This window comes from Arvicola amphibius, chromosome 11, assembly GCF_903992535.2.
Source record: "Arvicola amphibius chromosome 11, mArvAmp1.2, whole genome shotgun sequence".
Lineage (NCBI taxonomy): Eukaryota > Metazoa > Chordata > Mammalia > Rodentia > Cricetidae > Arvicola > Arvicola amphibius.
Genome location: NC_052057.2, coordinates 15,406,263 through 15,423,275, shown reverse-complemented (window position 1 = coordinate 15,423,275; position 17,013 = coordinate 15,406,263). Strand labels below are relative to the sequence as shown.

The following is a 17,013-nucleotide window of genomic DNA, read 5'->3' as shown; positions in this document are numbered from 1 at the left end:
CAATCTCCTACGGTCAGTGAGATACGAGGCTTCACTGTTTGATTACATGGTTGGAAGCATTCTCTGGATGCCCTGACCTTGGAGCCTGCTTCAAGGTCACTGCATTTCCCTTTTTATAAATTGGGGATGAGAAATCAAGCAACACCAAGGTTTGCAAAATTCAGGAGACATAGAAGCATCTAAGTACAATCAAGATGACGAAAGCCAATAGTTGGGTCAACTTTCCTCAAGGGGAAGTAAAAAAAAGATACTAGAAGATATTTTCAAATGATCTATTTTTTTAAAAGTCCATAAAAGAGTGTGAGTATTTAGGTGCCTTGAGAATTTTGTCTCTGACATCTCAAATTCCGCGAGTGTGGGAATTTCAAAGCACTTACCTTCAATGTCACACTGGTCTGGGACTGGCACCTTTCTTGCGATTTCCACGGCATAAGCCTTCACTTTCCTGAGGTTTGCCTTTAAATGCAAGTAGAGCTTATCTTGGTATTCCACAGGACTTAAGGCGGTCTCCGGAATGTCTTCCTGGATGTTTTCTCTAACGGTTTCAGGCATATTCTCTGGTTCTATATGCACAATACTTGGGCGTGAAGCTGAGGAATTTCTCAGCTGTGATCCGTGGGTATCTTTCTTAAGGGGCAACTTGCCCATACCGATGCTAAGTGGGTCTATCTCTGAAAGAGAGATGCTGGCTTGTATTCCTGCCCTTCCTCCAGCTTCCCCATCTTCGGCTCTCACGCTGTGTGTGAGGATGGTATTCAAAGCCAAACTTCTGGACCTATAAGGAAAGGGTAGAAGAGTTAAGGGAGCTCATTCCCTGGCGAGGAGAATGAATGTTGTGACCTTTAACACAGTTCCTAGAAACAGACATGCTAGAACAAAACTTTACCTCCTCCAGAGTGAGAGCTCTTAAGAGACCAGATAACTCGAGGGCTAACAAACCGTGTGACAAATAACGCTCTGTAAACTTAGGGCCAGGGCTGAAGTTCAGTGCCATTGCACATGTGTGCTGTGAATAAGACCCTGGGTTTTATCATCAGTCCCACAGTGAAGAAAGAAGAGAATGTCTAGATTCCTCCAAAAGAAGATATAAATCAATTTCATAGCAAAGTTGGCTGCAAAATGGTAGACTAGAAGTTTTTATTCTTTCTTGCTTTTGCCTCTAGTTAATCACTAGGGTAAGAAGTAACTCTGGCAGTCAGTCTCAAGATTAACATGCTTATTTTCAAAAAAATGTTGACAAAGAAGATCATATTTACCTTCTTCTATTTATAGTCCCTGAGTCAGTGGTTCTCAGCCTGTGGGTCTTGGCCCCTTTGGGGTCACACAGCAGATATTCACATTACGATTCATAACAGTAGGAAAATTACAGTTATGAAGTAGCAATGAAAATAATTTATGGTGGGGGAAGTCACCACAACATGAGGAACTGTGTTAAAGGTCACAGAATTAGGAAGGTTGAGAAGCACTGCGCTAGGTAAATAGTAAGGTTACTTGAACAATGAGAGCACCATGGCTAATGTTTAATTCATTGAAGGATAGAACTTCGCGAAGCTATAGGTTAAAAAAACCAAAGCAAAACAAAACATAAAACACCCCCAAACAGCACGAGCAAAAAAGCAATAGCAAATTTGAGTTCATACTTCAAAATGACGACTGAACAAAAGTTATACCTGCCAAATCTAATGTTCCTTTGTTCTTCCTTAGAGACGTGGCCTAAACTGTATCTCCGGACAGAACCAGGAGTATTGCCCTCGGCATTTATTTTGTCTTCAAAAGCTTGGATTTTAACTTGGAGTTTTTCATGGTTTCCCCTTGCAGGCTCCATGGTCTTGGCTTCTCCCACTTTCTCAGGAAAGCCAACTTCAGCGTCGGTTTTTCTGCTGAAAGAACAGAGACCATGAGCTGCTTGTCATCCATGTCCTTGGAAACAGAGACTTTATTCCACCACCTTTATCTGGAAATAAAAACTCTGCCGGATAATTTTCTGGCTAGTTGTGTAGCAAACCTTTATTGGCTATTTAGACACAGTCTTTTGATATTCCTTCTAGACAGCCCATTTTGCCAGAAGATTAGAAACGTTGGTGGTCACGCCAACTCCGTATTAGAAATGTTTTCTGGGGCTTGGAGAATAAAAGCAGTTTGTGCTCACGTTTATCACATTGTTTTTTCGAAACTCTAGAAGTATGGTAAAAAAAAAAAAATCATGCCATCCATTTGGTAGAACATTTACGTGTGCTGATTATGCACTGATAGAAGATGTTGACGGTTTCTGAAAACTCACGGCTTTGTCAGTTTTAGGGCAATCACTCCCAAGTCTTTCCCTTTCAGAGCAAAGTATGTCTTCTCAATTTTATTTATTTCTGTATTTGAGTGCTCTGTGTTCATGTACATCTGCACACCAGAAGAAGGCATTGGATTCCATCATAGATGGTTGTGAGCCACCATGGGGCTGCTGTGAATTGAACTCAGGACTTCTGGAAGAGCAAACAATGCTCTTAACCATTGAGTCATCTCTCCAACCCTGTCTTCTCAATTTTAAGATATAGAAAAAATGAGATTTTTTTCTCTTTTTTTAAATAAATGATATTAGTAGCTCTCTCTCTCTATATGTATATGTACATATATAAGATATATACATATAAGATTTATATATACTTATAATATAAAGATTCATTTGTATTTTTATTTATATGGATATGTGCATGTATATGTGTGTATGCAATGTGCATGGGTGCCTGTGGAGGCCAGAAGAGGGAATAAGACTCCTTCAGAATTGGAGGTACAGGTGATTTTGGGGTGCCTAACATGAGTGCTGGGAACCAAACTCGGGTCCTCTGGAAAGGCAGCAAGCACTATTAATTACTGAGTCTCTAAATATATTTTATAAGAGTTTATGAAACACTTTGTGAGTACTAAACTTTATCTTTTAAGGCAGAAGTCAAATGTGGTATTATCTGAGAGCCAAGAGTTCCTTAGACAGGATTAAGTACTGTAGAGAAGCCATAGAAAGAAACTGCTCTGTGATACTAACTGAGCTAAACAATGATGACAGTCGGAGGCAGAACGTATTTCCATCTCTCATCTGCGTTCTAATATTTAGATGACCTAGGGTTACTTTAATCTTTCAAAAACACTTACTTATTTTATGTGCATGTGTTTGTGCCCCAGCATATATGTTTGCACGGAGTATGTGCAGGAGCCCCAAGCATCCAAAAGAGGGCACTGGATCTCCGGGAACTGGAGTTACAGACAGCTGTGAGCCGCTAGGTGCTGGGGACTGAATCTCAGTCCTCTGCAAGAACAGTAAGTTCTCTTAACCACTGAACCATCTATCTAGCTCGAGTTACTTTAATTTGAGTTACTTAATAATGGTTATTGATTAAAACCCATTTCTGTTAATTCGTATATTAATCATGGTCAAACAAGTTGTTTTTAGTTTCCACACTTCTGACATAAAATATGTATCTTTTCCCCATAAGAACTGATAATCCGTCACCTACTGGGTGTCCTACAGGTCTATACACTTCCAATACTAACTGCCTTGAGTCTGCACCAGTCTGCACAGATTGCACAGATCTCCACGCTTCCTTATCAGTTCCAAGCATGTGGTCCCAGGTCAACAACACGGAATCACTTGAGAACAAAGTCAGAGGGTTTACACACACACACACACACACACACACACACACACACACACACACACCTCTTCCCCAAGGTTCAGTAATTCACCAAAGGAGACTTTAGGCTTAAGAGAGCCTAAAAGGCTAAGACTTTTGACTACAGTTGTCCTTAGATGCCCCCTAACTCCAAGAAGCATGTATATATACCAATGGGATAGAGTTGCCAGTAAAGTAAAAAGCATCAGGTCAAATAAGAATTTCATAGAAACACCGAATATTTGAAAGGAGTATTTGTTATTAAAATGTTGATTACATTAAATATTCATATACATTATAAAATGAAAGTATTATGTGTTTTTAACATTTTATGCCATATTTATTTATATATACATGCATTTCATTATTATAATACTCATCTATATTTTTGTACATTATCACTAAAATGTAGGTCATTATATTAAAGTTATTATACTAAAAACCCTAATTTTTTTTTATCTGAAATTCAACTAGATATCATGTGCATTTAAAACCTTACACCCGGGTACTTTGCTCCCTCTCATGTAGTCACACGCAGGGCACAGACAACAATCCAGATGGTTTGCAGAGCAAGAGAACAAGGAATGCCTGGGGTCTGAAGTCAGGCTGCCCTCAGGTCTACCAGATACCCAGGGGACACACGCGGGGTAGCTTCAACCGACTCATCCCCGCAGAGCGAGGCATAGTGTTATCTGTTAGATGTGACGTGCAGACAATGGCAGAACCGAAGAGTGAGAGCAAAAGTCCCCCACGTCTGACATTTTATATCTTGTCTCCCAGCTCAGAGGGAACACAGCAAGGACATTGGAAGCGACCGGTGGAGAGTCAGCAATCAGTGATAAACTCTCTGACTGAAGAAATGGTCTCCGGATATGAGGTTGATGAATATTTGCTCACGGGCTGAGCTGTGTGGCAACACTGGCTCTTCACCGTGCACAACTTCCCCTGTTTTGGGCTTTTCAGACTTGGAGTGCACAGGCGTTAAGAAACCAGGGTGGGGGTGAGGGGCCGGTGATAATAAAGGGCCATGACTCTATCAAAGTCTTAAGATGGGTTAAAGGGAACTTTTGGTCACAGGCTACCACTCTACCTGGACATGCCCAGTTTCACTAGGGAGCTAAGCAGGTTCACATTCTGTAGGTTAAAAGGCCAGGAAAGAGTAGCTACAAGGATCGAACTTAAAATATCATTCCTTGCTCCCTAACTTCCTCTTTCTTTTAAGATATAATATAAAAGGAGGGAGAGAAAAAATGTTCTTTTTTAAAAAACAACAACAACAACAAAAAACCAAAAAACACCTTTCCAGATAAGCAGCCCCTATCCCCCAGTCCACCCCAGCTTCCTTCAAAAGCAGGAAACACACATTGATGAATATGAGTAGTCTTGCAGGCTGCTCATCTGGTGGGTGTTTCTCTGGGATGGGAGCAAACGGATTGGTCTCTTGCAGGGGGATCACTATTTCTTTTTCATGCGTCACTTTTAACTCCAGAGGTAATTTACAGAATGCTCTGCCAGTATTCTGTAGTCCCTTAAGTATTAACTTGGCCTTAACTCAACAAGCCACATTACGAGAGGCTCGGATGATTCCGTCTGAACGGATTCTGGTCTCCGCTGCCAAAGAAAAGTCTTTAGAAGCCCATCTAGGGATGCCCGGGGGAGGCCTAATTGCCTCCCTCTTGTGTGTATGGTGACTCTGCTAAGAAACAAATTGGCCCTTGGGCAGCTGGTTGTGCTCGCTCTGTGCGGGGTGATGAGACTATAAGCTGGCAGGGGTGGAGAGATTGGCGAGCTCCATTTCTGGTCCCTTAAATCAAAGAAGAATAATATTAGCTCATGGTTGATGATTTTGGCTTTCGTGGTCAGGACACATTCTTGTGAGGGAGGAAGGAGAACTCAGCAGGCTAGATCCACACCAGAATTCTAAATTTGGGGGGGGGGGGTATTTATTTATTTATTTATTTATTTTACCCTTCAGCAATTTCTTGGGTCATCATCAGTCACCAAAAGGATGACGGAGACCATCCCTTGGGAAAGATGACAGAGATGATCCCTGGGGAAAGGATGACAGAGACAATCCCCGGGCCCACAGTCCCCATTGCCTGTTTAGGGACTTCAGTGCCTAATGTTGTTAGAGTATGAAAGTTCAGAGGCACAGCTGGGTGCTGGGAAAGTCTGCTTCCAAGCTATTTTGTGGGCAGATGTGGAGGCATGGAAAAGCCCAGTTACCTGGGGATTAATATGTCGTCAAGTCTACAGAACAGTTCCACCGAGAAGAGATGCTGCCACAATTGAGCTCCTTCACATTAGATCTTTAAGAGGGATTTCAGAAAGGACGCTATAGAAACATGGAATGATCATGACCTTACGGCATGCCTCCAGTTTCCCACTTCCTAATTAATGATGTGCAAAGTCTCTCATTCAAAGGCACATCTTATTAAACAAAAATGGGACTAATGGCTCTGTGTCACCAAGTGCTATATAAAATGATGGGTTGGACAGTGGAACCCTTACGGTACTGGCTTGAAAAACACTTGTGGTTCAAACCCTAGGTGCTGCTGTCCATTGTGAACTTTGACACTGGAAGGTGACCTGAGCCAATGGTGCTAAATTCTGAAGGCAAATACCTGTTCAAAACCAGGGAAGACTGCGCAATCCCTCTCTCGAAAGCATACTAAAGCATGTACCCCGACGGACAGTAAGGCTTGCGGAGTGTGAGCGTGCAAGAGCTGGCATAAGGAAATTGTGGATTTGTAAAACCTCTGAACTTCAAGAGCAAGTTCTGAAGGTCTGTCTGGTAGCACACACTTGGAATCCCGGCACTAAGGAGGCTGAGGCAGGAGTTAGAAGGCTGTCTCGGTGACTAGCAAGTTCCAGGCCAACCTGGGAGATTGAGGCTAGGGGAAGAGCATTGATTCTGAACAATTGAAGACACTAAGAATTCCCTGCAATCAGAAGAAAAATATTAAGCTTCAATACAAAGAAACGTTCTCCTTAACACAGACGCTCAGTCATTTACATATTCTCAGCCTGTTGGTGGATCAAGGAGAAGTGGGAAAACAAGGGATCTGGAAAAAGTATAAGACACTCTTATACGCTCTTCAAGTGGGAACCTCAGACCAGCTACTCCAAATCTTGGAGCTCATGGGAATCACAGTGTCCTCCCCACCAACAACGTCAGAATGATCATCGACCAATCCAAGCGCACGTTCCCACTATCCAACCCCATGTTATCTGCCAAGCGTTCAGATCCATCCCAGAAAGAACAGAATTGGAAGCTGCCCAGGGCAGAAGCAGTGAGTTCTCATTAAGGCCTGATGTAAGACAGTCTGTGCGTCATTTGGAGTTGATAGGCTTTTCTGTCCGATCCTTTGGGGGTCTCTGTAAATTCCAGGGTGCAGTTGTTTGTTTGTTTGTTTTTGCCTTCACTATCAACAGACGCTGAGACAGACGCACCCTAAATCTGCAGTCAAGATTCCAGAGTTGAGAGTGAACCTACCAGGAGCCTTGGCCCCGCCCCCAGAACAGAAGGTGGCCCCCGACTGTCACGTGACTGTCTGGATCGTGGCCCAAGTTGTGGAATTTCAAAGGAATGCAGAGCAGCCGCGACTTCAGGGCAGTGCTCTGAGTCAGGACAGAACTGTGGAGGAAGGGAAGGGTACCCATCTTCTAGATTGTTAGGCCCTGGAACCAGAGCAGGCAATGGCTGGCAGTGAGCTGCCAACTGTGAAGACATCACCAGTGACCAGTAACGTGGCACTGGAAGAGCAAGAATATTCAATACGTCCTTCTTGATATGCCTCAGTCATCACAGATGGCCCATTTTGAACAGGTAGCAGAACAGTGTTTACTTACTGTTGCTGTGGCCAAATACGGGTCAACTAAAAGAAGAAAGTTTATTTTGGCTTGAAGTTCATGGGGAGACTGTCCGCCATGGCTGTGAAGGCGTGGTGGCAGGAGCTGAGGGCACCTGGGCACTTGTGTACTCAGGAAGCAGAGAGAGCCGACCAGCAATTGGGGTCTGGCTAGGGCCTTGGGGCCTGCCCCAAGGGACACACTTCCTCCAGCGAGGCTCTGCCTCCTAAAAGTTCCATAGACTTCGCAAGCAGTTCTGCCAGCTGGATGTGTTAAACACGCGAGCCTTAGGGATCCAAATCACGACAAATATATTTATCCAGCATTAGCCGAATGTCATTGGTTGAAAACATGTCATTGACTGGGCTGGGATGAGAACTTCACATGCTCCTAGGGCTCAGTTTCTAGCTCGTTTAGAATTCCGTACTTACCTATGGGAAAGTTTGGCTAATATATGCTGCCAGTTTAAAAGAAAAAAGGTCTCCTTTCATCTTAGGATAAATACGAGTGCTATTGGGAACTTGTTTACCACTGTTGCAACCAGTCTCCCAAGACTGAAAATGTGTGTGTGTGTGTGTGTGTGTGTGTGTGTGTGTGTGATTAGTAAGTCTTTTGTTCTCAGGGTCCCAGGAGAAAATCTAAGGAGTAAACTGTTGGGTACTAAGAAGCACCCTCAAATTGGTGTAGGTAGCGTCACTGAGGGTCTATCACAGCTCTTTCCAAACTACTTGTGGCAAACAACTGTTCATTGTTTTTATTTTCATCAACCAGGGACCAACGTTTTTGTACGTCAGTACCATACAGTACCAGCAAAAATGCAACAGAAAAACCAAGGTCGCAATGTCTATTGGCCATGCGCTTGACTGCTGCAATTATGCCGTGTTGCTGCAAATGCTCCGTGCTCTGCTTTCAATTTCTGTAATAACTTTGCTGTGGTCTGATAAGAAAGTGTGCAAGTGAGCACTTATCTGCGGGCCATGTTCCCAGCAGCTCCGAGTAGTCCAAAGTCACCTATGCTAACGCTCACCCTGCACAGAATGTGAGCACCACTAGTTAATGTTTACTGTGGGCTTTTTACCCACAGGCAACTGATGCTCTAAATCCGGTATGTCTACGCCCTTTTACCTTCGGCTTTGCTTTACGAGGGTTGTTATCTGTTACATCAAATGGAAAATCCCAGAAACAAACAAGTCGTTGAATGGTAATTGGGATATCATTCTGAGTAGCATGATGAATTTTTATATCATCTCATTCTGTTTCACCCAGGACAAATTATCCTTCTGCCCAGAGTATCCATGACTATGTAGTATATGCTATACTATCCCATTAGTTATCATATCAATTCTTGTACTATTAAAATGCTCTGTTTAAGTAACTCTCTTTTTACTTCATAAGGGCCCTAAAGCACAAGAATAGTTCTTTCAACAGTTTGAATAAACCAGAGATGGGTTGGTGATTCGTGCTCACCTTATGGGTGAAAAGGCAGGGTGAGAGAAAACCTATAATACTATATCGTCATAGTTGTTCTGTTTTATTAAGTCATTTACTGTTATTAATCACTTACTGTGGCTAATTACTATACACATGCATATAGACACCTTCACACTGACTGGGAAGATAAGTGTTAACCTTCTTTCAGCCCCAACCAAAAAGATGTTCAAGACTCAGAAAACACCACACAAACGATAACTTTAAAATTCAAACCTGATGGATGTAGCAAAGGAACAAGGACCATTTCCTGACGGAATATATCAAGCAGCTAGGTATGAGGGGCTGCAGCTGAGACCCTGCAGAGCTGCCAGCACCTCAGATGGGTAGGAGAAGGTCAAGTCTCCATTACATCTCCCTCTTCCAGGCTAGAACCTGGGTGTTCTCTGTCTTGTTTGAGACGGAACACCAGGGCATAGGCACTCTACAAAAGCCTAGGTGGTGTGTTCTGTGATTTGAATACTGCAGCCCCAGGTCTTCTGGCAAAGCTTCAGCTGTGTTACTCACAGTTCAGGTGGGGTCACCACCATTCTCACCCCCCCCACCCTGTCCACGCCCTGCAGAGCCAGCTCTGCGGGAGTCCTACCCTCATTGGCTTTGCACCATCCATTCCAAGCTGATAATGGCGTCTCTCACCTACGTCTCTTGCTAATAAATGAATTCCTGAAATACCTTTACAGACCTTCTCTTGGCCCCAAGTACTGGCTAAGGAAGGACGACCAATGAAGTAAATGAACAACAGATGGGACATAAACAGTACCACATGTTAGCTTCAACCTCTTTGGGAAGAAGCAGGGTAAAACCTGAAGCAATTACTTCATACCTATGGAGGGGTCACAGCGACCACACAACTACCACAAAAGGCCGTTAAGACTCTCTTTTGATACAGGACATCTCTAGATGGAAAAGATGAACCTTTTTCTTATTGAGACTTCAGTTTCATCTTTAGATGTTACCTTAGTGGGGTGGAAGTACCTTCAACTTTTCCTAAGCAGGGACAATGCTACCCAGAACGTCACATGGGTTTAATTATGTCCTGAAACTACTTGTGGTCATTCCTTGAGCCAACAGTTGGTCTCAAAAAGTCAGTTTTTCCTGTTGTACAAACATGTCTTGCCTTTTTTTTTTTTTTTTAAAAAAAATGGGAGCTCTTTTTGTTTGTTTTTAGCACTTTAGAGAATATATTTTTTCTGGATACTAGCGCTCTGGTTTGGATGTAAGTAGGGCACAGAGATGCCTATGATTCAGGAGCTGGAGAACTGGAGAGGGATGGGCACTATAGAAGGTCAGAGAAAGTGGGATCAGGGAAAGCATGGGTGGAAGACCTCATTGAGGAGTGGTGCCAAATTGTGCTTGTAGGGAAGGGCAGTCTTCTCATGGGAAGAGAGGAGTGAAGAGGGTATTCTAGAACGTGATGGAAAAAGTAAATACAATTGGTCTGACTATGCAGAAATGACATGGAACAATTCCTTAAAATGGTATAAGAGTTGTGTATATTGGAACTCTCATCCACACTAAAATCTGAGATGAGACCCAGAAAGAGGAAGAAACAAAAGCAAGTTTCATGAATTACTGCCTGGTATTTATGCAGAAATTACTGCCCCTAAGGAGAGTGGAGGCTGAGTAGAGGCTTGAACTTCATCCTAGGTTATTAATTTATTTCTATCCTTTGTTTATGTGTATGTGTGTGAGTCCGTGTGAGTTTATGTGTACCATGTGTACCGAGAAGCGCATGCAGACCAAAAGAAAGGATCAAATCCCCTAGAGCTGGAAATACAGAAGGCTGTGAGCTGCTTTGTGGGTGCTGGGAACTGAACCCAGGTCCTCTGAAAGCGGGCAATGTGTGCACACAACGCACAAATAAAACTGTTACACACTAAAATAAAAAAAAAAACAAAGGAAAAAAGATCAAATAAAATAATCCTGGTAGAAATTGGTTTGAGGTTGATGAGACCCATCAGCAGCGTTCTTGGCAGAGATGCAGACGAGTGGTCCTCTGTCCTCTGTGATTTTTGCCCCGGAGTCAGTGAAGGATCTTCATTCTCAAGCTGTTGCTCCATGTCTTGGGAAAAGACAGATTACAGCAAGAATAGATTCTGGCGTAGCTCCCGTGATGTCAAGATATGGAACTCTGGATGCCAGCCCTTATAAGTCTACCTCCACAAGCTGTGTTGTTTGGCTGCGTATTACGGCCACACAGGAAATCAAGTCCCTGGTGTGTATTATAGCCCATCTTGTCATTACCACTCCAAGGAAGATCTGCGGTCATATCTGTCTGCATTTAATCTCATTCCATTTCCCCTTCATTCTTCCTGCAGGTTATGGTCTTATTTCATTTAATCTATCTTGTCCTTTTTTTCCACCTATGTTAGTTTTTTTTTTATATAAAAAAATACCTGACATTATCAATTTAAAGAAGGAAGGGTTCATTTTGGCTCACAACGAGAGGCTACAGTCTGCTGTAGTGGAAGAATCAGGGACACAAAAACATGAGGCAGCTGGTCACGTTTCCATCGCCATCAGGAAGCTGAGAGACCAATGGCGGGCTCAGCTCATTTTCTTCTTCTTCACTACTCAGTTTTGTCATGGAATGCTCATGCCTACATCCAGGACATATTTTTACATCTCTGTTAAACCTTTCTGGAGTTACCAACATAGGCAAACTGATAGGCATTTTCCTGTGGAGATTCTAAACGCAGTCAAGTTGACCATGAAGATGAACCATCCCAACTCCACCCTTGTCAGGTTCACTCAAACACATCACTTTAAATCATAACACATGCCCCCCCCCTTAAAATCTCACGTTCAAAATGTATTTAGTCTATTTTTAAAATCTCTCTCAAGTTTTCAAAGTTTTCACATAGGCAAGAGCCCAAACTTTTGAAGTCTCTTTTAAGGCTCAAGACGATGCTTGAACTGGACCTCTTATAAGATAAAAAGTGACATACTTCCAGTATATAATGTAAATACTTCCATTCCACACGAAAGAACAGGAAGGGTATATCAGACTACAGCAAGATCAAAATCCAGCAGGGCAAACAGCAAGCGCTGTGCCTCCATATCTGGCACTTGGGGCTTACGATGAAATCACCTGGGTAACCACATCTTGTCAGCTGCTTCCAGTGGTAAACACAACACAACCTCTTTCTTAGCTAGTTCCAATTCACACGTGCAGCTTTCCTTAGTAGATGTTCCACCATTCTGGCATCTCAGTATCTTGTGGTCTCCCTTGCAACTTAGATCTCACCTTCCCAGCTTCATTCTCAGGGCTTCCTTGCAGAGAACAGATAGATCTCAGCCACCCGCTGCCTGACTTCAGTCACTTTCTGAAATTTTGAAAGATGTCCTCATGATTCATTTCTCTCTTGTAATCTTCATGCCCGCAAAGCCAATGCCATCTAGACAATGCTGCCAGGTTATGTTGCCAGTTTAAGATCTAGTCTGGCTCTCTTAGATCACAGCTTTGGAAGCCTTTGTGTGCCTTCAAAGCTGAGCCTAAGATGGATGGTGGTGGCGCACGCCTTTAATCCCAGCACTCTGGAGGTAGAGGCAGGCGGATCTCTCAGTTCAAGCCCAGCCTGGTCTAGAAAAGCTGACCGTAGAAAAATATTTCCTTAGGTGACCATTTAGAGACCCAAGTTCAGACTCTGCCCTTTCAAATGTATTTGCCCTTCACACTCAAGAAACTTTCAGTGAGTGAGGGCTTGCTCTTGGTATCTCTCCTATTCTCCAGCACAAAGCTCAGGGGTTCTCTCACCATGCTAAACCCTCCAGGAATTATAACTAAGTATATTCTTTGTACCCTCCTTATTTGCAACATTAAAATTCTTTCATGCCATTTTCCTTGCCAAACCGTATGTTTTCCCAAATTTTTCTCCTCTGCCTGATACTCTCTCAACTGTAGACAAGAATAGTGGGCAGCAGCCATGGAAAACCTGAATGCTCTCCTGTCTTGACATTCTCTCCACCAAAAAAGAATCATTCATTACTTTTGCATTCAGCTTCACTTCCGTTGTCATGAAAGAACAGAATAAGGCCAGATTATTTGCTAAGATACGACATGCATGGCCTCTAGCTCAATTCCCAGCAGAGCCCCGTGGCCTCTGAAATCTCACGAGCCTCATCTCCACTGCCTGCACCCCTCAGGACACTGTAATCTTTGAAATCCCCGCTTGAATGCCCCATGAAGCTCTGCTTACGGAATTCTTGGCTTTTCTGTTCTATAGCTTTAAGCTCGTCCACATTCCTCCTACAAACCAATTCCAGAAGCCCGTGAACTGCAGGAAGGTGTATCACAGCAACAGCTTCACTCAGGGTACCAGTTCCTGGTATTAGTGATCTCATTGATGGGATAACAAAAACAGCTTAAGGCGGGAAGGGTTTATTTTGGCTCAGAAGCAGTACAGTCCGTTGTGGTGGGAATGTCACGGCAGAGAAGCACGGGGCAGGAGTCACCCTGCCGTTGTAGTTACAAGACAAATGAGTTGGATTCTGGGTCTCAGATCAGTTTCTCCTTTTTAGCCCAGAGTTCCAGCTCTTGGGATGATGTGTAGGTCATTCAGGGAGTATCTCCTCTCAAACTTTTTTTTTTTCCTCAACAACCATACACTTACCGGGAAACATATTGGCATGGTGATCTAAAACCCAGCCAAGCTGACCCAAAAGATTAACCACCATGCCATCTGTCCTGCATTGGTTTGATGCCTAAGAACTGGTTTTGGCTATAGTTTTCTCTTCATTCTCATTTTAAACTTTAAGACAAAAGAGAGACAGCTGCCACCATTGCCAATAAAACAACAGGACAGCGAGTACCTATTTAACTAAGCAAGAGGCTCAGGGACTCATTTTGCCATTGAACTTTTCTTACAAACGACTTTTTTTTCCCTCTATGACTTCAATGGCTTTGGCTAGGCTCTAGGTGCCAAAAGTCACGTCCAAGGGAACAGTTAGTCCACCCCCCCACACCAATCCTGGGCTGGAGACTGTGTTCCTATCATTTCTCTTCCTCACTGCCACCATCCTGGCCTCTTCCATCATTTCCCCTATTTACCTCCCTATCCCTATTTCCACAATTTTCCTTCCTCAAAGTTTCCATGTCCAACAGGGGCCTGAGTGTGACCTCCTGTCAGGAATGCCCGCGACGAACCGTCCCCTCCTGCTGATGCTGGATCAGAGAAGTCTCTCTGGTGCCACATGTGCTCGGTGAAGGCATCTGCTAGTGCCTGACTTCTTAAGCTGAATGTGAGGGTTGGGAGAAAAAAATTGGTGAAGGAGCAATGGCAAAATATTCAGAAATATTCAAAATCCAGCCTGCAGCACATGGAGGCGCCTCCGGCAATGCTTACCAAGGTCGCATGCACAGCTTCTCAGCAGCCTTGTATGTTTTGGACATACAATATGTGCATTTGCTCTGTGCGTTCATCACAGCACACACCACCAGCAAATGCTACTCAAAACAGATCAACTCAGGTTCAAGACTCTGGCATGTTTTCATTCTATGCGCAAAGTTTTCTGTTCTTGTATAAACATAATGGCTTAATTATGGAAACAGACGTTCAGGGTCTTCCTGCCATCATCTCTCTGCATACAACTACCAAATTGCTGTCTTTAGAATGCAGTGTGTTGGGAAGTTTAGTTTTAGAAATTACTATTTGAAAGTCCAATGAGTTTCATAAAAAAACAATACATTCTGGCTTGATATTTGGACAGAATTTCCAACAATATCTGGGAAGGCTGCTGTGATCTACTGTAGGGGACACTGTGATCTACTGTAGAGGACACTGTGATCTATTGTAGGGGACGTTGTGATCACTGTAGCAGATGCTGTGATCCACTGTAGCAGACATTGTGATCTACTGTGGTGGACGCTGCGATCTACTGTAGGGGCCACTGTGATCTACTGTGGTGGACACTGCGATCTACTGTAGGGGCCACTGTGATCTACTGTGGTGGATGCTGTGATCTACTGTAGGGGATACTGTGATCTATTGTAGTGGACACTGAGCTCAGTGATTGCTAGGGAACTGCTCAGTCACCTAGAACACACTCTCTCCCGTTCCCCAGTTTTTGCTGGGTCTGACAGGCAAGCAGCCCAGCGGTTAAGGGCTGCCCAGAAGGCCACAAAGGACACGCCATTTGCAGAAGTATAGGTCTCTTTTCCTAACTCCTTAGTCGCCTTGCGTCACCTTGTCAATCAAGAGTTGCCATTGTACCTCCTTTTTTGTTTCTCCAGAATTGATTTCAAGACTTAAATGCTCTGCTTGGTTCTGCCATTTAGGCTTTGTTGGCTTTTATTTAAATACAAACACATTTTAGAGACAGAGGAATAGGGAGAATGCAAATAGGCTCACCTGGTGCCCTTTACAAAACTCACCCAATTTATGCAGAATCTTTTTGGCAAGAGGAAGGCTCATCTGCTTTGGTTCTTCATTCTCTCTGGGATGCTAATTGTTTTTCTTTTGATAGTCTTGTTGTTTTGGCCTGAAGTCTACAATCTGGCCTGCTGAGCTGTGTGTCACATTTGTAAATTAGCTGACATCTGCTTTGAGCTTCATCATCTTTAATTTTCTTTCAGGATCGCTTCACTTGTTCATTTTCTCTTTAATTGCAAGAATCGGGTTTTTGTCTTCGCTTTACACAAAAGTACAGACCTTTCTGCTTTGGGGGCATGGACTCCAATGAGTGGAATCACGTGGTCCCAAGGAAGACTATTCAGGGAAAAGATGCTGGGAGAGAAGCCTTAGCAACCGTCCCAGAGAGGATGCACCCCGGGACACAAAGAGCTAGCTGTCCACACCACACTTCTGAGGTTCCCACTGAATAATTACAATCTGTTAGAAGGAGATTGACAGTGAGGGCCGAACCGGGGGAAATATTTTGAACTGAGAGAGACTGAGGTGGTGGACATATGTGGGGTGAACGCTGACTCTTTATTTCTTTGTGTTTTTCATGCTGGAGAGTGAAGCCAGGGCCCCACATATAAGACAAACTGCTCTATCACTTAGCGACTGTCCCCATGCCTCCCTCCCTCCCTACTGTCCCTTCTTCCTCTCCCTCCTTCCCCCATCACTTCTTTCTCCTTTTCCTTTTCACCTCAGAAAAAAACAGTAAAGGGAGTATTATTGCAAATAGGACTGGGATTATTTGTCACAGATTCATTTCACTGTTAAATTACCGAATGCGGCAGCCTTGTAACTTTCTCCCACTTTTAAGGAAGCTTTCACACACACAAGCTCAGAGATGTTTGTTGGGGACATGTCCCATGGCCAGGGCTTGTGCATGAGTTTTTCTTCTGGCAAGCATGTCCATCCCGGCTAGAAGAGGTTTACAAGCAGCTTGTCTGTGCACATGGTATAAAAACTTTCGATAACCAGCTGCAGAGATTCTAAACCACATTTCTGAAACTATATCATGAAACTTACCTGACAGTGGCTTTGAGGTTTCACATAAGCTATTGGATGCTACTGTGATAAAGACATTGCTACGTAAGTCACGGGCGTGCTTTTTGAATGGCATATGTACACGGCAGTGGTTCTAAATTGGGGCACCTTTTACCTCTAGAGGACATTTAGAAATGTCCCAGCCAAGATCACTGTCACAGCCGTGAGAGGAGATTGGTGCTGGCACCTAGTAAGTAGAGACTTGAGTTTCTGATCCACAGTTTCTAATGCACAGGACAGCCCCCCAAGAGTAGAAAGGGCTATCTGTGTCCACTGTACTCTCTCTTACTCCAGTTAGAATCGCTCTCTTTCCAACTCAGCCAGATTTTGGCAGCTCATTTGCCACCATCACCAATAATTTCCTTGTGACAGTTTATTGACGTGTACTGTCTTTCCCTTCCTTGATCTGACCCTGTCGTCTTCTCGCTGGGACAGTCCCTGTACTGAGACTAGAGTGACCTTGAAATGGGTTCTGGCTTTACCCCACCACGTACCGAATCCCCACAGTGACTCCTACAGGACGAAATGGGAACGTCTTAGAAAGGTATGCCACGCCCACCGTGTCTTAGAAAGGTATG

The 17,013-nt window shown here is 43.7% G+C and overlaps 1 protein-coding gene across 4 annotated transcripts in view; it reads right to left on the bottom strand.

The window, feature by feature from the left end:
• Veph1 (ventricular zone expressed PH domain containing 1) overlaps positions 1-17,013 on the bottom strand; it is a 192,238-nt gene that overhangs the window by 88,514 nt on the left and 86,711 nt on the right. For 3 of the 4 annotated variants that reach the window (XM_038347918.1, XM_038347915.1, XM_038347917.1), the window contains 2 exons: positions 1,671-1,880; positions 378-775 (listed from right to left, as the gene is read on the bottom strand). In XM_038347918.1, coding sequence (XP_038203846.1) covers positions 378-775; positions 1,671-1,880 — 608 coding nt within the window. The remainder of the gene's footprint in view (positions 1-377; positions 776-1,670; positions 1,881-17,013) is intronic. The other variant, XM_038347916.1, reaches the window with a different exon arrangement.